The 23362-nt window shown below is 39.3% G+C and overlaps 1 protein-coding gene across 1 annotated transcript in view; it reads right to left on the bottom strand.

Annotated features, from left to right (window-relative positions):
• Positions 1-10890: 10890 nt before the first annotated feature.
• The window catches only part of LOC103373774 (calcium/calmodulin-dependent protein kinase type 1-like), a 37909-nt gene continuing 25437 nt past the window's right edge, over positions 10891-23362 (bottom strand). Inside the window, exons 3-8 of the mRNA XM_008303761.1 lie at positions 20694-20825; positions 16147-16259; positions 14933-15011; positions 14649-14736; positions 14237-14366; positions 10891-14065 (exon numbers count right to left, since the gene is read on the bottom strand). Of these exons, the coding sequence (XP_008301983.1) occupies positions 13968-14065; positions 14237-14366; positions 14649-14736; positions 14933-15011; positions 16147-16259; positions 20694-20825 (640 nt within the window). The 3' untranslated portion in view covers positions 10891-13967. The remainder of the gene's footprint in view (positions 14066-14236; positions 14367-14648; positions 14737-14932; positions 15012-16146; positions 16260-20693; positions 20826-23362) is intronic.

Here is a 23362-nt window from a genome sequence, read left to right as displayed (position 1 = left end):
TGTTCTTTGTTGTTACGACTCAGGTGTCTAGGGTCAGCTGGGAGTAATGAAGAACCAGGTGTTTTTGGTGGCGGTAAAGCAATTTATTGCTTAGTGACATAATTAGTGCAACAAAAAGAGCGATCACACAAAGAAAACAGGGCTGGTGGATGTTGCTGAATCAAAGAACCAAATCAAACCAAACGAAAGGCGAACAGAGTTAATAAAACTAGTGAAACAAAAAACTAGAGCCCTCAGTTGAGGGACATAGTTGTCCAATGTATGCATGCTTACCTGAGTCTGTGTTTTAATGTGCGCTTACTTGAGGATGAACTTGCCTTGATTTTGCCTTAAAATGATACACAATGTAACAAGAGTTTAGTCTATCATGTAATAGATATTTCTGCATGGAGGGGAAGCATTTTGCTGTAATTTACGGCTACGGCTAAGCACCTAAGATGTATGACCTTGAGTTTAAACTTGACCTTTGGTCCAATGTCAAATGTCAGATCACCAGTATGGGTTCCTACCTGATTGTAATAAAAAAAAAAAATGTTTATCTTACACCTTTTACAAGTTCTAATGGATTTAAAATTTGTGGTGATTTAAGACCTTCAGTGTGACCTTGATCTTTGTCTCAAGGTCATATGTTACCTCACCAGGTTACAGGCTTCCAATGTCTGCCTAAATTAGTATACTAAACTTATGTTTTTGTGCGCATTTTCAGTCATACAGAACTATTTTGGGGAAATGCGACCTTTGACATCTATAGCGGTCACCAAGGTATGTATTAACCCCAAAATCGAATCACTCTGAGACGGGACCATACTGAGGTCATAAATGAAGTTTCAGGTTAAAACTCCTCTACTGTAAAGCGCTAGACTGTTAACAGACAAAGAAAAAACATGCACACACGTGAACGCACACACACACACAAAAATAAACAGACGGACACAATTACTCTATTGTTGCCCATCGATGGGCAACTATAACAACTAAACCCCCAGAGACTAAACATATGAATGCCTTAAAACACACAGAACTCCAGTAACTCCTAAACTAAGTTGGACAGCTGCTAACTGAAGCCTTCATTAACACACAGGTAATGGGGGCCCATTTGGGATCTGAACAAGAGAGAGACCACTCACATTTATTTAATAAACTAAACAACATGATGATTTTATGAACTAACGAAGGAGAAGAATCGAAGGACCGAGATGGCGACGGCCAATTTGTAAAAATCCACAAACCAATGGTTGATATCTATCTTTTATATACAGTCTATTGTGGTGAAGCTGGATGGGCCCGGCAGTGTGAGGATGCACGATCATGATGAACATGGGTTGCAGAAGACCTGGCAAAAAATAAAGCTGTCTGTTTCTGATTAGTTTTGCTGCTTGTTGTCTTTCTGTTAAAATGGCCTCTGCAAAACCCCGAGGGCACGTCTCTGCAAACTGCACCAAGGACCACACTCAGCTTTCTCATGGCTCTCGCTTTCAATTTTAACCACAACTATGCAGAACTCTGAGGTATGATACCAGATTAAATTGGTCCACAGATAAGCTACATACACCAGCGGACCATGATTCTTTTATCGTACCAAATCTTACAAGAGCAGGTTGAAATGAAATATAAATCCAGAAAAAGTGAACCGAACACCTCCATCTCTACAGAAAGTTACAGAACCTTCTTTTGAGCAAAAACAAAAAACACAACCGTCTCCTTTTTCCCATTTGGTTTCATGTCAGCATACAAACAATTGCTAAATAGCACCAAAGTAAACTGAAACCAAGGGGTAGTTTTGCAAGTATTAGTTGATAAATCTAACAACAGTTCTAAGGACAGCAAATCCAAGATAGTCTCTTCTCCACTGGCACTTTTCTTTTATCAGTCTTTTGGGAAAACAAATGAAGCCTGTCCTTGAAATCTTAATTTTTTAAAAGTATATTTGTAACCATGGCTCCTCAACTGGCTCATGGACTCTCTTGTTACCCAACATTAAGATCGAGGGCTTATTGGAAGGTGGGTTAAAGGCTGCTGAAAATGTGGATATATGACATTAATCTTCATAAACCTAAAAATACGGAGTGAACAATCTTGCAGAGGAAGGCTGTGTTTGTAGGCTGTATTGTTGGTTATTAGCGTCATAACACATGTCAGTCGGGGTTTAAATTAGGTTATTTGACTCCTGGAACAAAACCCATAATTGAAATAAAATCTTTGCTATAAGCTGTTTTAGAAACTGACTTCTTGAAGCTCAAAAGGGCCATGAGTCACCGGGCATGTTAGAGCAGATTTATTTTGCAGCTCTTGTAATCAACAGCACTCCTTGCACTTTGGTACAAACCTATCCTGCATAATAAGCCTGAACATAATATCTGAAGACAAATTGCTCTCTGCTAAAAGAGCCGCACAAAATCGCAGACCTGCAATTTGCAAATGCACTGCGTATTCTGCAGAGTGTGTGTTTTTGCGTGTAAAGGACTGGGAAATGGGACTTTGAAAATGTTCTTATTTCTACAGGCATTCCAGTTTGAATAGAGGGTTTGGAAGCCAAGACATTAGGAAAGGGGCAATTTGAAGCTTTAGCACACAAACAAGACTAAAAAGCTGTCCCGAAAGTTTAACTGCGATGCGATCGGGGTGAGTGAATGGTTGAAATTTGACTTATTAGGAAGTCATTCACATGGACGCACATTTCACACATTTCTCTGTTGGCACACTCAGCAACGCTGTCTCCCAGTGTGACCTCAGGCGACCCAGAATTCCACCCTGTATCCTGTTTGATGTCCGCTTTGATCCATTGTCCCCACAAACTCCGTCAAATCCCATTCTAGATGTGCAAAGGTGTGGAAAAAAACCACTCTTTCATGACTTTCTTCTCCATCTATCCTGCTCTTCTCATGTTTTCCTCCTGACAGAGCATTTCCTTTTCATCTGCCATCGTCTCGTGAGCGGAGCCAGGGGCCGGTATCAGATGTATTGCTAATGCAAGTAACATGAATGTCAAGTTTCTGGCGATGTTTAGCCCTAATTGCAGGCTGAATTTTCCCAAAAGTGGAAAATTAGTGGCTCTCCTCATTCTGCCAGATACTCTCCATCCCTCGTTTTTCATCCTCCTCTCCATCCTGTTTATTATTACCAACTGCGGTTTGCACAGTCATGCAGGACTGAGAGCGTCTGCAACTTTTCATAAACTGGCTTCAAAACCTGTAGTCCTCTGTATGAATGGAAAGCTCAGGATTCAGACCATCAAAATGAGTTTTGGGATTCAGATTCAGGTTTAGTAGCTAGCATTATTAACTATAGGCCCGTTGAGAAATCCTTTCGCATCATCTTTTCCCACTTAGTTCTACTAAAATGACTCATCCACAGTGAGCGAACTGTTCACAAACTGCACGTCACTCATCTCCAGGGCACGAGGAGGACGGTGAGCTCACTGTATAGTTTAGTCTCCTGCTGTCTGCTGTTCCGCAGCACCTCGGGGACTTCGATTTGTTCAAATTCAAACAGCCTGGTTTTTGCTCCTGAAACAATGTGAGGCCACAGGACTGAGGAGAACTGGAAAATCTTTGTGCATTTATGTTTTTTTGTCGTGTTTTTTGGTCCAAAAGAAATATTTGACCAAGATGCTCAGGGGGTTTATCTGATGCTGCATCCAAAACAAATGCTGAGATGCAAGAAAAAGATGTCAGTGATTAGCTAAAGGGAGAGTGTGTGTTTCTGTGTTTGTTTGGTATTTTGCGCATAAAGCCGCCCTTAAGCTATCCAAACATCTGTTTGTTAGTCAAGCCACTGCTCGTCTGCTGCGTGCGCTGGCCTTTCCTCTCCTGAAGTGTGTGTGTGTGTGTGTGTGTGTGTGAGAGAGAGAGAGAGTGACATAGTTTAGTTGTGAGGATCAAAAAATTAGCCAAAGCTGGATCCCTTAAATTACTTTCCAACAAACTTTTTTTTTTTTTTCAAGCAAAACACAAATGTCTTTTTTAAGTTTTAGCTGTAGGCTGCATGGAATACGGCATCATTGAGCTGTTTGTGCAGTGACTGCTTGATGAGATTAAATTCTGAATGCCCTCGTGTTGTCATATGAAAATAAAAAGCATATCTGAGTGGACACGGCATGTCATTGAATTAGTTGTTACCACCACTGAAAAGGTTATGTTTTTATTGGTCTGTTTGTCTGGTTATGCTCAGATTTTTTGGTGAAATTTGTTGGGTTCAGTCACAGGCCAAAGATGAACGCATCTGACTTTGCTGCAGATGCTTAAAATATGGTTGAGTAAAGCGTGCAGCCACATACAGTGTAATGCAGTATTACGCAAGATGGTGTAACTCATTCATTTATTTGTGACTTGACTACAATTGCTGTTCTTCCATGCATCTAACATAAAATGCCACGATTTTGTTAATGCAATTTGTTTAACCATTTACAAGCAGCAGATAGAATGAGTGTAGCATTTCTTACACTAGAAAGAAAAATGCTGCAAGTGAACATCATGCAGAGAGAAGTTAAATTTCCCTCATTAGGCTTGTAAAATACAGCTTTTCAAGAGAATGTTTTTTTTTTCTTCTTCTTTTAATGGTCACTGTTTTCAATTTTCCTGTTTTCTTTTCCCAAATGGCCTCAAAGAAAAACTGATCCACCTGATATTTATTTGAATACATTTCTTCAAACCGGAAAAAGAAGTGGGAAAAGAGTGAAAAGCTTAAACAAGTCGTAAAAACTTTCCATACCTGTGACAGCACACGTGTTGACGGACAGCGTGGACGTAATGGGCACATAAACCTCCTGAGATATTAACACAATAGATTCCTGCTGACAGATGTGAGGGCAGTGTGTGTGCTGTTTTTTTTTTTTCTTTTCTGTGCACACAACACAATTCATTTCAAACCTTAACTCAGCACTTTGACATCCAGTGAGACAGGTAACCTTGAAGAGCGAAGGTTTATAAAGACATATTTGATTTGCGTGGTACTTTTTCCTCCAACCTCCGAGTATAAACTCACACAGTTGTAGCTTGTGTGCCGTTTGCAATGACCTACAATATCTTATCAGTTATCTTTGTAATTAGCTGGAGTGCAGCTTTATGCCAGAAACAGCAGGTCACCTTGGATGCGAGTGAGAAATGTTTGTAGACCAGTGGGCAGCTGTGTTGGTCAGAAACTAACAGTAGTTTCACTGTAAATGGATTGCCAATTAATTCTGCACAAACATTCACGTTAAATCCTACTTACTGGGGTGACCCACTGACTTTTCCTCTAGTGTCTTCATGAAATGTCTATTGGATGGATAGTGGTGGAATCGAGATGAATGAATTTGGCACTCACTTTAGTTTAAAACCAAATACCTGCAAAACTAGCGTGATTTCCATCAACTGTACTTTGAGACTGTGCACCGTGTTTAGTGATATTCAGCAAATGTTAACATGATGGCATGCTAAATTAAATGGGTAAAATGGAAAGCATACAGCATACATGGCAGCACCTTCAGAAGTCAACCTCTCTCATCATATAGAATATTTCACACAAAATCTGCAGAATCTATAAATGTCTGAAAAAATCTATTACCATTTGATTTGAAAATATTCAATAAAAAACTGTGGCTTAATTGTACAACTGCATTGGTTAAAAAAAATGAAGAATAAGCACACTGCACAGTCTCTGAGTGAGCCATCATGGCAGCAGCAACAGGCGCGTACGGAACACTTTATATCAAAACTGCACCAGATGAATTTACATTAAAGAGAAAAACAGCCACAGATGATGCTGTTTGCGTGTAAAGAAAAAAAAAAATCTGATGCCCTGACAAATGTGATATGGGCTGAAGTCATGCTTTAGAGCTCAGCAGTCTGTCAGTAGCAGTCATGGACCATACCGTCCCAGACTATTTGATTTTATGTTTGTTGTCTGTAAGCAATCCAATTGCTGGAGTCTATCCCAGCTGACTTAGGGTGAAGGCAGGGGACACCCTGGACAGGTCACCAGTCTATCACAGGGCTACACTTAGAGACANGAACATATATAGAGATAGAAAAAAGCAAAATAAATAAATCAAAGTGTCAAATAGTGTCAATTAGTGCAAAAAATAAAATTAAATGAAGTAAAATAAAATAATATACATATACACACACACACACAAGACTTTTCTATGACAAGCATCCCATTATTTGCAAATCATGCTGCATTGTGATTGATGTGTTTACTTGACTATTAAAATGATAAAATGTGTCAATGCAGAATTCCTTAGAATGAAGCATATTCATCTCATGTAATGTTTTTAAAGGCGTACTTACAGAATATAGGCTATGACACCAATAGACCAGCAGTCCACTGCTTTACTGTAGGGCTTCTGAGCCAAAACCTCAGGGGCTTAAAGAGAAAACACAAGGTGATACAGTTTTTTAAATACAAAATACCGTCTTGGACTGAAACTTCATTATGCTGAACACATGTTTTTGTGCCTCTTTTTTACGACTTTTGTACATTTTTTCATTACTCCTTACAAATGGAACTGTGGTGAAAAACTGTGGTCAAAGTGGTCTTTTATGCTTCATATTAGCATTGCAATAACTCGGCACATGTTTCCTATCACATAAAACTGGCTAATTAGAAACAGACTTCCTAATTTAAGTCAGTTTCTGAGTCCTTTACCAACATATCCAGGTGTTCCACAGGCTGTCGACATTACGCTGCCAGAACCTTCAATTTTTGACAGACCGAAGTCACTGATCATGATTTTGGAGTCTTCATCCATGCTGTAGTACAGCAGGTTCTCTGGCTGAGAGTTGGAGGGGCAAAGCAAAAAGCAGGGATGTAAACAAAAGTGGAATAACACATGAGCATGCAAAGTCTTCGCTGTGCACCATCACCTCATAAAGACAGGAATTACTAATCTCCATAAAAGGATTATATGCTTGTAAAGATGGGATTACATGGACAACACTTAAGCCTGTTTTAGTTTACTATCAGCAAAATAATGCTCGACGTGTTTTCTGTCGGGGCTCTTGCAAGTTGCGACATCATTTTTGTTACACGGATTGGTACATGGACACCGTATTAAACAGCGTTTTTGGCATTTACTGCTCGAGTAAAAGGTTAGATTTATTAATCCATAAAAACGTGGAAATTCCACTACAGAAGCAAAGAAACAGAAAAATAAATCCCCACAACATTAAACCACTAATAAATGCACAAAACTACCTTCTGTAATGGAACCAACAATATAAAAGAGTCAAATTTAATACCATATGTCATTTAACTTTTCAATCATATTGACGACTCCTTGCTGACCTTGAGGTCGCGGTGCACGATGCCCATGTCATGGAGGTATTTGACAGCATCCAGAATCTGCTGAATGAGTTTACTGGCATCTTTCTCTGTGTAGAAGCCTTTCTCAATGATACGATCAAAGAGTTCCCCACCAGACACCCTGCATAAAGAGATTAAAGCCATGTGTAAGAAATACTGGATGATAATTGAAACAAGCAAGTCTGGACGCAAATGTAGAACATGGATATAAACAACAACAAAGAAGAAGTAGGAAAAGGTCTGAAATGTATCAAAAGGACAGCAGGGAAATATAAACTGTGATTTATTACTGATCACAATCCCTTAAACAAAGAAACATGATGATTACTTACAGTATTTCTGACTATGTTGCTTCTATGACAGTTAAATGTCCTTTACCATCAAATGCAAAAAAAAACTAGAAAGTTTTTACACGTAAAAGGCCCAGAAGAAACCATGTACAGTCTGGAGATGTCTGCTAGACAGTAGCCACTAGATGGAGACTTCACTCTACCTACAGAACATATGTAACTGTGTGAAGATGTGTGTTTGCACATCCAATATGATTAACACACACACACACACACACACACACACACACACGCACACACACACTTGATGTTCTAACAAACCTCAATACAGAGGAGGGGAAAAAAAGCAAGGACGGGATGATACATGCAGAGCTAATGAAAGAAATAAAATACAGAAGCAAAATAGAAAATAAGTCAGAAGTGTGGGGGTCTGGTGTTTGTGTTTTTAGTAGCTTATACAAATCCTTATGTGAGTGTATCCACAATCTTTCAGTTCCTTCCTAAAACATTCCTATTCCTTCATACAGTTTTCTCCATCTCTTTGCAGCATTTGTTTGATGTTGCTAAAATTAAAATTAAGCAACATCCATTACTTTGGTGTTCAATGAATGTGCGACCTACTATGAATCAATGTGTATTTAAAGGTCACAATTATTATGAGGGAGCACATTGTCACATAATGCAACAACTAATATTAAATGATAAATGGACACCCTCCCTTTCCGCTGTGGCCTTTCATCTCCCTGATTTGACTGTGATTAATGCATAAATCATTCATATTGTCTGGAGTCTCTTAGTTAATGTTGCTCCTGATCCTGGTCTGTCCTTGTTTTTTTTTTTTTCTGGTTCTCCCCCTCTCTCTGACATTTGGGTAGCTGAGGTGGGTGGGACACTCACAGGCTGCTGGTGTGAGGGCAAACTCCCCACTGGGGCTCACGAGTAAACGCAGTACAGTGGGGTTTTTTTTGTGTGTGTGTGTGTGTTTGTATGTGTTTATGCACGTGTGAGTGTGTTACAGAGTGCAATTAATGGCATGTGACAAGCAATGAGTGGGAGATAGCACAAGTAGGCAGTCTGAAACACACGGAGAGGAATCACGCAGTCTTGTACATATGCGAATACTCACAGTTGCATGACAAGGTAGAGGTGTGATTTACTCTCGAATATGTCTTCCAGAGATACAATGTTGGCGTGTTTAATCCTGCGAGGAGTGAGAAAAAAGAAAAAAAGACAAGAAGATCAGTTGTTCATTCTGCTCTTCTTTGTATTATACTTCACTATATTATTATTTAGACATTAATACTTGTGAGATTTGTGTGCAGGTGGCTAAAATAATCAGTGTTTGTGTCATGAGATAACAGAGAATGCCTTAATTGGGGTTTTGAAATCCTATAGGCAGAGATGGGACACGCCACTGTGTGCTGGCACGCAGCTCCTTAATTGGCTGAACTCTGTGTTCTGCTGCCCCCTGAGACCCGTGGGTGCAGCGACAGAGGTGAGAAAATGACTCACTAGATCAAGATTAGTATTGTGCTTCTCTGTCAAACCAGTGTGCGCTCTAGCACACCTGTATTCTGTTAAACATCTGTCTCATATACATGTTGTAAACATTTGTGCTTCAGTGTATCATGTACATCAATACTGAATGACAATTTACCGTTTTATACAAACAGTAAAGCATGGTAAATATCATTTTATTATCATACCAGAATACAGGTAACNAACTAAATACTGCTGACTGACCCCTTTTCGCCATGAAGGAGAACCTACAGTGGCCACTGAAAACGTGAAAGTCCCTCTTTATGCCCTTTGTGAACAAACATGGCTCATTGTAAGCTGACAAAAACATGAAAATTCTTATTTTCAGGTGATTATACACAAATGAACACATAGTTATGGCTATTATATGTAATTTTTGCAACTAGATCTCTCTAAATCCAACATACTGGACTATTAAAGCAGTATATTTTTATGAATCTTTGAAAACACTGCATCAGGCGTTCACAGCAGCATTGCTAGTCATTTGGAATCTTGTTCAGATGACACCGGCCACTTCATAAATCTTTGCAGACTTTCACATCAGCAGTTTGCTCAGAATGCTTGTGAAAGGTTTGAATAATGCTACTGCCACTGCCCAGATAAATCAACTTACAAGTGATAAGTCTGTCATACCAGCGCTGTTCACTTTTGGCTCATCACTGTATCAAGTCTGTTTCGCATTCCATGCAAGCATGGGCAACAGCACATGCTGGGAGGAGGATATGGATTAAGCACAATCTTCATCAGCGTGCTGCTGCTTTTGTTTTGCAGGGAAATTATGTGTGTTTAAGAATGTCAGCTTACTGTCTTCTGGTACCATCCTTCCTTTGGTTGCACTGCTGTAAATGGTGCCAAGTTTCACTCTTGGCCATGTTTCACTTTATTTTTTCCACTCCTCCACATCTAAACACGACCAGCATCTTTCAACACTTTCTATCTTGTGATCCATGCAATTTCTCCCCCATTATTTTGAATCAGTCCCTTGTTCCTGGTTTGACCACATAATTTTTACTGTCTACTGTCTCCTGAATGAGGTCGACCACCAGACTCTCTCTCGCTCTCCGCTCTCCTCCAGCACAACGCTACGGCAGCCAAACCACAAGCCTCAATTACCCAGCATTCCTTGGAGAGGATGAGAGAGGCCTCATGTAGCAGACTATGAAATTAACATTCATGACAAACCTCTCAAGCCGCAAAACCATTTCACGAGGATCATCTGTTGCAAAATTTCACCATTGAGAAAAGTATCACTCCCACTGTATTGTTCTAGCTTTTCAGATGAGCAGTTTTATGACAAAGAATGAAAGCAACATTTAAGAACTATTGCATGACTCACTTTGTACTTGCCTACAGTAACTGCATGCTTAGTTAAAGCCCCCCTCCACTGGTTCATTTAACCCCTAACCCTAAAAATTCACCTCCCTGTATTAAAGTTTGCTCCATGGAAATAGTCCCTTCTGCCTTAAAATAGCTTAGATGGAACTGTACAGCATTACTAGTCTTGCACAGGCAGACTATTCCTCAGCACAGAATGGTCTGGCGGAGATAAGCCCAAGATGCAGTGACGCATTCCCTGAAAATAGTGATATGTGGTGGAAGAACATTTGCAGGCAGCACTACACCACATTCGCTATAAATGAACTAGCAGTTGCTTTACTATAAAATTCAGACATTATATCCTATTTATTTGTTGGTTGCACTAATTCCTGCTACAACAATGCGCTGCTTTTCTTTATTTTATTATTTTTTTCTTTACAAATGAGCTTGGACAGTCCAATAATGCATAGACAGGGATTTTAATGTATGTTTCACTTACAAATGTGTTCCAAGCACAAGTCACCAGCTTCCACACTAAGCAATAGTCACTTTTTAACAGCCCCTGATGCATTGTATCTGCGCATACAGTAGGTTCTGTAGCCCAAAAAACAGCATTTATTAAAAGGCAACATATTTATGATACAAATACTCATTTGTACAACAAACCTTACCACACACCGGTCATTCTCTACAAGCAGTTCATGAGCGATCAGAGGAGAAACATTCACACAAATCATCTCTTTCCTTTAGATTGATGCTGTTTGAAATCTATGAACGAAACATATGTGCAGTATAAATAACTTTTTAAAATGCTGCGGCCAATTATGAAAGCAACCTATAGATAAGCACCTCTGAGGGAGAGGACAGTGAGACTTTTTCTCCTAAATGTTTTTAATACCAATCCTGCTATTTTCCTAGCAAATGGCTGAGTAATGGGATATGGTTACGCATGTCGGCACCACTGGTTTCATGACAGTGGAATGTAAAAATCAGTAGGTTTTCTGCTTGTGCACAATAATTTGTTAGTACAGAACAAAATGAAAAAGATTCAAGGTGGCTTTTCTGGTGTTGTTATTTCATTATAGCATTCTCTTACTGTACACCAATTCATTTTGCCTTAAAATAAATATTTTCATTGAGGGTTTTTTTTTTTAAAAGAGCTGATTCTACAGAAGAAAGAGCAGTGTGTAAACCAATATGAAATGAATCAACATTAGAAGGCAGGAGTTAAATCAGAGTGCAGGAGACAAAACAAATGATCAGCATTTGTGGCAATGAATCAAATCAGCAGAGTTGTTTTCATTAGCAGGAGATTAACAGTAATATTGAATCTGTCAACATTAATAAGACCGTGGATGACAAGTGCCTCCATGTGTCAGCTTCCCTCTGCTTCTCTGGGTGTTACTCTGTCGCAGTAATTTATGACATACAAACAATTCACAAAGGAAATTCTGTGGAAAAAAATAATTCCTCCTTTAAATGTACAGTTTGGCATTATCATCATAGTCCAAATACACTACAACGCCTATGCAACAAAGCTGCAGAATAAAGCTCAAAAATACTTTTTGAAGCAACACACTGAACTTGCTTCAACCTGCTGAATTGTTACCACATTTTTTTTTTTGTTGCTCTTCACTCCACTGCACGATTGGATTTTTAATTAAACATCTGACAGAATCTTTTCTTTAACAAGCACTCATCCCACTGCACCTGTAACATTATCACATTTTAAAAAATATTCACAATTTTCAAGCCACATCATGCAAACATAGGTAATCAGTACTAAATGACATCGGTAACAAATGTCTATACGTGTGTATTAAATAGTACGCTTTAAATAGAAAATGTGATTATTTCAAGGCAAGAACGAAGTGATCGGAGGGCAAATGAAGCTCATGTCAGTGGAAGATTTTCACTTTCACTGCTTTTGAAAGTGGCTGTGAGTCACTCAGGATGGTCACTGTTACAGGCCCCAGAGCATAAAGTACAGATTATTCAAAGAAACTTGCATTAAGCTCCTAAAAACTACAAATGAACACAGTTTCCCAACATTTACATTTTAGGAATCTTTCTAAAAGCCAAGCGCTGTGTGTTTGTCTATGCAGGTTTTTAAAGGGAGTTAAATTATAGAAAAAAAAATATGACGCACATACTCTTTATGAGTACACATAAAAAGTACTGATGGGTGTCAAGTGAAGATGAAGTGAGTCAATGTGATGCATATTCCCATTCTTTAATCAAGGTTCTTTCTTAACAGGCTGCATTTGAAGTAAATGTGCCTGCAAGAAAGGACTGGAGCGAGAGACACAACCAATACAGTAAGTGATGACACATGTATACCAAATTTTGGTTGCAGGTTTATGTTTTTTTTTTTGCATCACCACAACCTATGTAATCTTACTTAGTTTAGCCTCAATAAAGGCTAAGCACACAAAATCAGTGTCTGTAAATACAATTTTTTAAGCTCTCCAGAGAAATATAAACATAATTGTTACTTTTCTTTTTTTACATTGTAATATTGATGTTCATTTTCAGCATTTCCAATCTAAAATAGTTAACTTGAACAATCAAAACAGCGTTTTAAAGCTGATAATGTGACATGTACAAAATGTGAAAGTTACAGAAAGAGATTGTGTTGCAACAACTCTGCAGAAAGAGACAACGTTTTTCAGAAGCTACCCATCAACAATAAACCCATCACACTGTATATCCTAAAGGCACCTTAGACAAAGAGAAATCCCTGTGCTCGAGTGGTTAAAGAGGTTTAGGGCTGGAGAAAAAAGAGACAAGAGAAGCATTTTCCTCTCAAAAAGCCTAACCTCTGCATGGAAACACTGTATCGCCACAAAAAGGCTACATCGTAGATAAATGGAGTTTTCATTGCATAAACTATTCTGTTGCTGATTGTCTAAAAGCATGACTTCAAGACACTTAATGCAGATCCCTAATGTTAAAAGTTTTGACTCAATTTACTGCATCGTTCTGACACTCTGCTGCATTTCCGGTTATATTTTAAAGATAACAAAACATGCATTGGGCAACTCTCTCCTGGTCATGCAGATATTGTTTTCTGGATTTACACTCCAAAGTTTAACAGTAGGAGGCTAAAAAGACAACACAAAAATGTACAAAACCATAAAACAAAAAAAGACAGGCTGAACCAAAAAAATAATCAATAATAAAAACAGTGTCCAACAAGCTCTGTCCTGCTTCGGCAAAAACAATCCCGCAGACACGCTGGTGGAGGAAGTTGTCTTCCCCTCCCTTCCATGGTATCCCTCATTTTAACTCATGCCAAAAATGATCTGCTCTGGTGCATCACCATTATCATCAAGTCTCCTTCCTCCACCTTTTCAACCCACTGTGTGTCTTCCTTCTCTGGCTGGACAGGCTTGCTCCCCCTGCAGGCGAGAGGTTGGAATGACGCTGTATTCCTAACCAGATAAAGGGGGAGACGGTGCCTCTGGTTCCACCGAGGGGGTTAAAATTAGAGAGTGACTTGGGATTGATTAGATAGGTAAGTGGAGCAGGTTGGGCTCACACCCTGCTGGTTGGGTGGCAGCGGTAGGTGCAGTTGGACAGAGGGTCTGCTCCTCCGTCGACGTTCTGGGAGCATCCTCCCTCACAACAAGCCTCTGGGAGAGAGAGAGAGAGAGAGAGAGAGAGAGAGATATGGTGATACGATCAGTACTTTGACATTAAAGGCAGTGGAATGATGTGACATTGCTGTATCTACACTCGTCATAACTGCGTGCGTGAGATCAACCTAAGGATTTAAAGGGCAGAACCAGGAATACAGCTGGCACCTGCATCTTCCTCTGGCATCAGCAGATGAGTTCGGCACGGACTTGGCAAGGTGGGGTTGGGTCCTTCCTGACCTGTTCCCAGCTGGAGACGCCTCATGTGACGAACCACTGCTGTGGCGTTGAACGCTTGCTGCAGAGGAAAAGCCACAGATACAAGAGCAGTAAAATTATGATAGCAAAATATTGCAAAGGAGTAATTCCTGAAGGTCATCGTCAAGCTCTGCAGAAGCCTGATAACGATCCTGATCATTTGAATCAGGTGTGTTGGAAGAGGGAAACATCTGAAACATGCAGGATTGTGGCCCTCAAGGACCAGGATTGGACACCCCTGGTTTAGACCATAGAGGACTAACTGTAGCTTTTTCTCTCCATGTGCACTGAAATGGAGAATGAACAATGCAGTCTGACTTACCTTCCACTTGCTCTTTGCAAAATTCTTCTTGATCTGTGCACTGACAGACTCGTGGATGTTCTTGTCCAGGGCAGTATCCCCAGCAATCCTGACCAAGGAAGCAGAAAACATCTGTGAGTGTTTGCAATGAATAGAGATCATTATTGTTCAAGTGCAACCATAACGTCAAAGGACTGGTCACAGAAAACAAAATATTCTCAATCCAGGAGTCACTTAAACTGACATATAAGGGTCACAGGTGCAACAGAAATCTTTACAACCATGACAGTATGCAGGAGTCATACCAGGGGTGCTGCAGAGCCTGATCACAGGTGTAACGATTGTTAGGGTCTTTCTCCATCAGATGCACTATAAAGTCTTTAGCTGGAATGAAAAAGATTGAAAAAGGTAAATATAAATAATTTCCACAAAGCTGATGCATTCTATATTGTAATAGTATTCATCGAAAGCTTTATCCAGCTTAAATATGTCATAACATTTCAGTGTCTAAGTGCTATAAATAAGAAAACAAATGCTGCGGTATGCTGTGTTTCAGAAAAATGGCTGGTACGTCAATATAGAATTTGTTCCAAAAAAGTTGGAGGAAAACGGACCCAGACCGAGAACCAAGACTGGAAAAAAATCAACATGGAATCATTGTCTTGCGTCGTGGGTTAAACGGCTGCCAGGGGAACCATAAGGATTAAATAAAATGTTTCCTGGCGTGAAAAAACTGAAACATCCCTCTCACCAAACAGGAGAAAGATCGTCTTGTATTTGCAATTTGCTAGAGGTGAGCATTGTCAATAGATACTAACAAAACCCTGTGTGCCTGATCCAACCTTGGAAGGTCCTTAAAGAAGACGTTTGTACTCGTTTTAAAATGTTTTAGATAAATGTGTTAATCCTTTAGAGAACTTTCTATCTGAAGAGTTCAATCTTGTATAACTGTGGCAAAGACGAAATCAGCACATGGCTTCAAATACCCTATAAAAACAAGATTTCCTTTGTTTTATTGGACATTTGTGCAACGTAATATTCAATGTTCATTTCCAGAGATATTTTTCATGACTGCAAACTGCATTTTGAAGTTTTTCCCGGACATGTGTGCTCTCTGGAGTCTGTGTTCCTCCCACACAGGCTTAGATCACAAGCTTTGGGCTGCGATTGAAAGAATGACATCACAGAGTAACAGCGATGTCATTTCTGACCTCTTTTTTGTGTGAATGAAAAATCAGTAATTTAGGAAGATGACAGTTCTTGGCTAGTAATCAAATGGACCTAGTGGACCTTGTTAGGTTTGGGCTTGACTTTGAGGGAAAAAATACCAAACTAACGAAAGGGAATATAATCAGAACATGGAAATGATCCCAGCTGGCTCAGGAAAACATGAAAATGATGTGTTGCAGCTCAAAAAATGAGAGTTCAGAAGAGCTCTTTATGAAACGTTTGCCTCATGCCTTCAAAACAGGACTGGAGGATAATAGGTTGATATTTATGTTTATTTATTGGCTTGTACCTGAATCAGAAATATCATCCCAGTAAGGAGAATCAAACTCATATTCTGCTTTCAGGATCTGCTCAAACAGTTTGGCATCGTTCTCGTCATAGAAGGGAGGGTAACCGCACAACCTGAAACACAGGACNATATCTGCCTCCTCGATTACTAATTATCAATACCATACATACCGATCGAGCCCTAACACTCAGTATTTTCAGTACATTTCTTCCCTGCCTGTCATTGACGGCATGATGTCAGCACAAACCGTGGGTTGCAGGAACAGCAGCAAACCAAGGACAAGATGTGAATAAACACTACAAACAAATGGGGACCCACTCATAGAAATATCACAGGGATCCTTTGACTATAACTTTCATACCTACAGCAGTAACTGGTCTGAGTGTGTGGTTTTGAAGGTTACTGAGCTGAAGGCAGGAAGACAAAGACAACACAAAGCCATGTAGATGTACTGTGAGGTAACTGTGTATGTGTCAGCATGAGCTCATGCTGGATTACAGCGATCACTCTTATCCAGATTGTAACGATGCACGGACACCTTCATTCACCCGCTTAGCTCTGTGTGGAAGGAGAGACGGACCCAGTGAAGGATGAGTGATGGATTAAAGCTGCTGAGTAAACTCATACGAGTTCAAATGTAGTCATTCACACACAGACACAGAAGGTCCAGAAAATGCAGTACATTTTTTGCATGTAACCTGGATTTCTGCGCAGGTGTGTTTGGGTGGGTGATGAACCAGTGGTGGATGTTGGTCGTGGTGATTATCAGAGAACTGACACGTCTGTTAGTCATTTGCTGACTCCTGTCAGCATCTGTGGGCCTCACAGGGCATCAGATCACAGAAGTCAGCGAATCAGAGAACAGAGTTGCCTACTGTGCAGCAACTAATGAATACATTTGACATCTGGGTGAAACTAGCAGATCTTAAATCCACAATCTGACAAGTTTCTGACACATTTTATTGGTGAATTTAAGAAACCTTTTGGATAAGCATTTTGCTAAATCTCTGTATGCTTAAAATCTAAGCGTTAAAACTGCCTCAGTTCCTCTGGAGTTACACCTAGTCTTGTTTAAACTGTTTGCACATTTCCCTTTTTATACTTTATCCTGTTTTCTTACAACTGTGAGACAAATGTATTTGTTTTTCTTCCTCCAGAGCACTGAGTGGGCCAGCTATGGATGAATGACTGCTTCTTATAATATCTGCAGGACCTTAAAGTTCCTGTGGTGGGAGAAGTGTTTTCTAAAGTGTCTTGTAGTTTCTGTGGACTGTTTCCAAAGAGAAACCTCTCTCCTACTGTAATCACAGAGGATGCCTCTCTCAGGTCAGGCTAGAAGCTTTCATTAAAGTAATATGTTCTTCTATATTAAAAACTGTGGTTCTGGTTTCTATGAAGTTTTAGAGTTTGGTGGTGGCTGTAAAATAATTACTTGGGTGCACGTACATTAACAGAATAAAACATTTTATAGCATTGTTTAGAATAATACATTTACTGTTTCCCACAACTTCTTAGCATAGGAAGCAACGCAGAGCGACAAACTGTTTGATGTGGAGCCGAACATCACCATCACATGACTGGCTGTACGCCTCATCTCATGCATGCAGCATGTAGCAAAGGTGTCAGATACAATCTTATGGTCCGACACACGTTATCTAGAGTCCAGCACTTGGCATTTCTAGCTCAAAGACATGCTGAAATGAGTCTTTTAAGATTAACATCAGAGAGCAACTTCACATAAATTCCTGTAATTGGCACAGCTGCAAATGACTGTGAGAGTGTGATTAGTCACTATATTTGCAAATGTCTATGTTTGAGTAAATGTCTGGACAAAATGAGAAGAGGATGAACAGCCAGCTAACCAGTGTGATGATACCACAGCGATCAGATAAACCTCCACTATGTTGGTCAGCCACTTTACAGTTATAGGAAATAGAAAAAAAAAGCAAAACAGGAAAGCATGAATTACATGAGGATCATATTTCTTTGCACACTAGCTTGGTCAACAGATACTCGAGTGAGAGTAAATTGACTTCTTTTCTATAAATCAACATTACAACTGCATTAGGCAGGTTGTAAACATTAAATAAACACCAGCAAATTGGCATTCACAGACACAAGTAGAGCTGTTAAAGAAAAGTCAGTGTGACAAGTTTGGCTCCCGTCTGACATGAAGTGAAAGCGGAGCTAGACATAAAGTCGTGCCGCAGTGTTTAAAGACACACATTTCCAGGTGACAGCTGTGTCCTGTGGTCAAAAACAAGACAGCAGGTTTACTTCGCTGTAAATCTATAGTGTTGTGCCACTGTACACTTAAATTATTTATGTGAGAAGAGATTAAAAAAAAAGTAGACAGTGAGACTAAGTTGATTTGACTTACAGCATTTAAACAAACACACAGCTTTGTGTTATCAAGACTTCTGGTCTAGTTTGAATGTTGCACTCAAACACCTGGATTAAATCATTGTAGTCTGAGATTTCATGACCTGCAAATCAAACAAAATGATTGTACTCCACCCAGTACTGCTTGAATGGACACATTTTGTGCAGAATTAATTGATTTTTAGGCCACTTTGGAGCAGCAGAACAAGCAGACTACCAACTTAGACACATCTCTTTATAAATGAGTTTTTGTGAACTTATTTCCATATCCAGCAGACATGGGACAACATTAGAATTCCTTTGGAGTTAAAAAAGTTTGAAGTAAATTATTCAGTCTCTTTTTGGCTCCGGTTTGGAGCTCCATCAGCTCTTCAGGGAATTGTCTGGCTTCCAAGCTAAATGCTCAACTATGATCACTAGATTGTAGTTTTTATTAGAAATCAGACTGATAAGAAAGAACACAACAGTGACCTGAAAGATGTCAGTTTTTGCACTAAAAACTCTATTTTTCACACGGCACCAAATCATCCAGTCCACTCAAAAACTATTGATTGCAGGCGCTTTAAGAAAACATACGCCTTACCTTTAAAATCCTCGACACACAGACCCTGTCCCTTGCTCTGTGTACTGAGGGGGAGTTGTGGATGGTGTGCTAAAATGAATAATGAAACTGTTGTCTATACAAACTTCAGACAGAGCTAGCCCCGATCCCCGAGCCAAGTTTACATCGGCTGACTTAATTTGTCAAAATCGTAACCGAACTGCTAACTAACCCCCACCGCCGCTGTCATTCCAGCGTCCTCACCTCAGGAGGGATCATAGCTGTATATTGGCTCGAGTTGTGTGTCTCCTGTAACCCAGGCAACAAGAGCTCTAAAAATAACTTGGGACCCAATGTAGATCAGCCATTTTCACTGTGGTCTGTAATTCCCCACATCTAAAGAAAGGTGCGTTTGAAGCACTCCACAATTACAGAGTGTTACTGTCACTGCCTTTGTCTTAATATAATGAAACATTCTGTGTCTTGCTCAGGTAGAAAGAAAACTTGTGGATGAGCTGGCTGAGGGAGAATCATGTGCAGTAGTTTTTGTAGATGTAAATGTCTCTGGAGATATAACTTTACATGACAAAGTACTATATTTGCAGACAATATAAGTCTAGAAAGAAGAATTAAAGTGTATTATTTGTATTTTTAAATGACGTCACAAATAAGTGATGAGCTAATGTAAGTTGATTCTAAATAAAATTACACCATGCTTTTAGTTGTTCACGCTAAAATGAAAGATTTAGAGTATTGTAGTCCACCTAAACAACTAACAACCTACTATTGCTACCTGTTAATAAAAATGATGCCTACAAACAATGAAAACTCAAAAAACCTACTGCAGTATCTCTTTTCAGAAAGCTGCTAGTCAGGTTTATCCACAGTTTGTCAACAGTCTTCAGTGGTACTTCTTCTTAAATAGAAAGTAGTTCCAGGGAAAACTGTTATTTAGTTACGGCTGTGTGTGTATGTGTGTGTGTGTGTGTGTGTGTGTGGTTTTTTTTGTTTTTTTTTTCCAGATGACACATGAATCTGGAAACAGAAACTGCTGCTGAATTTTCAAAATGTCATTTGAGTACCACATATGAAATTCCATTCTCCTTATTGTTCTCTGCTTTGGCAGGTACAACCCAAACCACTTGGTTGGCTAAAATCAACAGAGGCAAACATTATTATTATTTTGTTTTTTTTTTCCAATGTAGGGAAACTGGTCCTTGAGCTACAATACTCCGGAGTCTTTGTTGTTTGAATGTAAGATAAGTGAAAGATAAGTAAGATATTTAGTATTCTTTTGGATATATGTCCAACTCCTGGAGTAACACAAAACTCAATATGATGTACATCAAATGTGTCAAACTATATCACTTTACTACAGTACATGTCATATATGATCTACAGTATATGATATCAGTAATGTGATACAACTTACATGGTGCAGTAATGGAGATACAGTGATGAAAAATTTACCATCTTGACCCTTGTAGCTAGGATTTCAGATGCAGGTAAAAGGTCTGTATTTACAATTTAGGCTTAAGACAGGCTTAAATTACGAGTTTAGTTTATATATTACGGTATGCAAAGCTATATTGTTTAATAAATTAATACATGAAAGTCCACTTACTTGTGCAGGACTGCAATCTCATTTTCAATGCTGTTTTCTTTGCCCTCTAATGCCTTCTTGGGGATGCACTTGATCGCCACCAGTTTCTGGGTCCTCTTCTCCTCGGCCAAAACTACCTCAGAGAACGCTCCCCTGAAACCCAAACACACAGTCAGTTAGACTTTGGTCCATTTATCATCAGGGGTTCAGGCAGAGCGCCTCACATGCATCAGCGTCATTGTAGAGAAAGAAAAGGAACCCCCTGCTTCGATGTTAAACCAGCCTAACTTTTGCGATAACTTGCCTGCTATTATCTAAGTGCTAGTATAAATTTTACCCCGCTGATGCCAGATTGTGGTTATTTTTAACCACCAGCCTCCTCATGAAGTCTTTGGATTGCTGAGTCAAGCTTTGGAGAGCCTACAACCCGGTGGGAAGGTTTGGAAGCACCAATATCAAACTCTGAGGTCTATATTTAGTGCCAAGTGTTGATACCGGCCAAAAACTGATTAAATTTAAAAGTCTCACTCATGTGATTCCCACCAATCAATTGGATGGCGACAGTAAATAGTACAACAGTTAATATTAAGGTGAGTGAGTATGAAGCAGATTTACAACTAACTCTATGCGTGTTGCCATTTTTAGCATATTTGTAAAATAGAGGCAACACAGCCATCTTGTACGGTAAGCTGTCATATGTGAACACTAACACTGCTGGATTGTCACATGCTGATAGATCCTGACTCTTTCCTATAACAAACAACATTGAATTTCTTCATTTTTCTCTGTGTGTGTTTCCCTACCAACTCAAATCAAAACAAGTAGATAAGTCAAAGTAGCAAAATAAGTATAGCACTTTCCCATGACCCATTTAACAGCAGAGGCAGACATTTAATGTGAACTCTGGCATTTTGAGCTAAGCCCAAAGATTTCTGACTCAGATCCAAAGCTGCACAATAACTAGATCAAATCATCACCCACAATAATATGTTTCAACTCTGTTGTAGTACAACAGAAATGAGACACCGATCAGAAACGATGTTTGAAGTTGGGATGGAGGAAGAGGAGTGCTTACGTTATTATTCCTCGGCTAAGCTTTAGTAGCCGACTTACAGTCTAAAGTTTCAGAGTGAACAATGCGCTTCTTAAGTCTGTTGAAAAAAATGGTGAAGTTGTACAATAGAAGTGTTCTTGAAGAAAGGTGTGAAAGTTCCTAGAGGAGCAAGACACATGGTTGAATCTGTACATGACTATATAAAACTGAGATGGTTTGTGATGATTTTTGATTAAACCTAAATGGCAAAAACAAAATTAATGACTAAAAATTGTGCTGCTTTGTGCCGCTCACCTGCTTTGGAAAAAATCTTTGGCATAAATCAACATAATATCATGCTTTTAGTACAGTAGATTGATAATGATGATTATACTGTACATGTAGCAATATTTCAAATGTTACTACAAAAATTCAAAGGAAGTGTTTTTACAAACTGAGATTTCCTTACTGTTTTATATACACTGTGGTTATAGATCGTCTTGACTCCCAATGCAAAACATATGTGTATTCCCCCCCAAACAAGACCTTCATGTCATACAGGATGGACTGCAGAGATGGGAAAGACCCTCATGTTTACGACTTGCAAGTGTTTGCTTCTGTGGAAAACTCAAGACGGCTCTGTGGCTGCAGAGTTGGTCACGTGAAGGTTTAACAGTCTGTGACGCACCTAATGTGAGGTATTTATTAGATTTTCCGTATTATAAAAGTGCCAAGTTGGATAATTTTGGGATTTTAGAAAAATCCCAGCTGTAGAATGACATGAACACAGCATCACAGTGTTTTCAACTTCATGGATTACAAATATGGATGGAGTACAATGTCTTAAACCAAGTTACAGATAGGAAAAACCTTTTACTACAGCAACTGCAACTTGCAATACAAAAATATGATATGTAAAAGCAATGCCATTACAAATAAGTTTACTCAGTACAAAAGAATCCAAATGATTCATTTAGTCAATGTAGTCAGACCCACATTTTGAATTTATATTTGAACCCAGCGAAGTTCAACAAAATGAGGCTGCAAATGAACATTCGTGCAAGTCTCTTGGATTTACTGCATCCTCCTGTTACAGTTTATTATTTCACAGTAACGGCTTGTGACAGAAATGTGTTACACTGCACTGATATAAGTATTGTTACGGGTTCTTTCAAAATCAACTTTATTTTATAAGCTAAAGACTGTCTGATTCTATTTAAAATAGCATGAGTGTCAGATAAGCCATTAAAAAATAGACAAACCCTCTTTTGTTGTGTTCCAGCTGAAGAGATTAACACTTTTGGATGATTGTGGTTACATTTCTACATCGAAGTCTGCATATCAGATCTTACTCATACTTCCTCTGATGCCTTGCTATCAACCAGTCTTTCACTCTACACCACCTAAAACTGAACAAATGCATGTTTAATTTGGAACAGTGTGTTATTTAATCAGTATATTCACCTGCAGGTTGCCAGTACTTGTTGGCAGCATCACCACATGCACACTTCATCTGTGTCTTTTTAAAACCTTTAGCAGCGAGCTTTAAGGAAACTTTAAAACTGCACTACGTGCCCGGCTCAAAAATAAAGTCATGCACGCCTCTTGCATCACTATCTCTGTGGCCACAGATAGCTGTATGTGTGGGTCGAAGGGA

Source organism: Stegastes partitus, unplaced genomic scaffold (assembly GCF_000690725.1).
Source record: "Stegastes partitus isolate 25-593 unplaced genomic scaffold, Stegastes_partitus-1.0.2 Scaffold2063, whole genome shotgun sequence".
NCBI lineage: Eukaryota > Metazoa > Chordata > Actinopteri > Pomacentridae > Stegastes > Stegastes partitus.
This window is presented reverse-complemented; position numbering and strand designations above follow the sequence as displayed.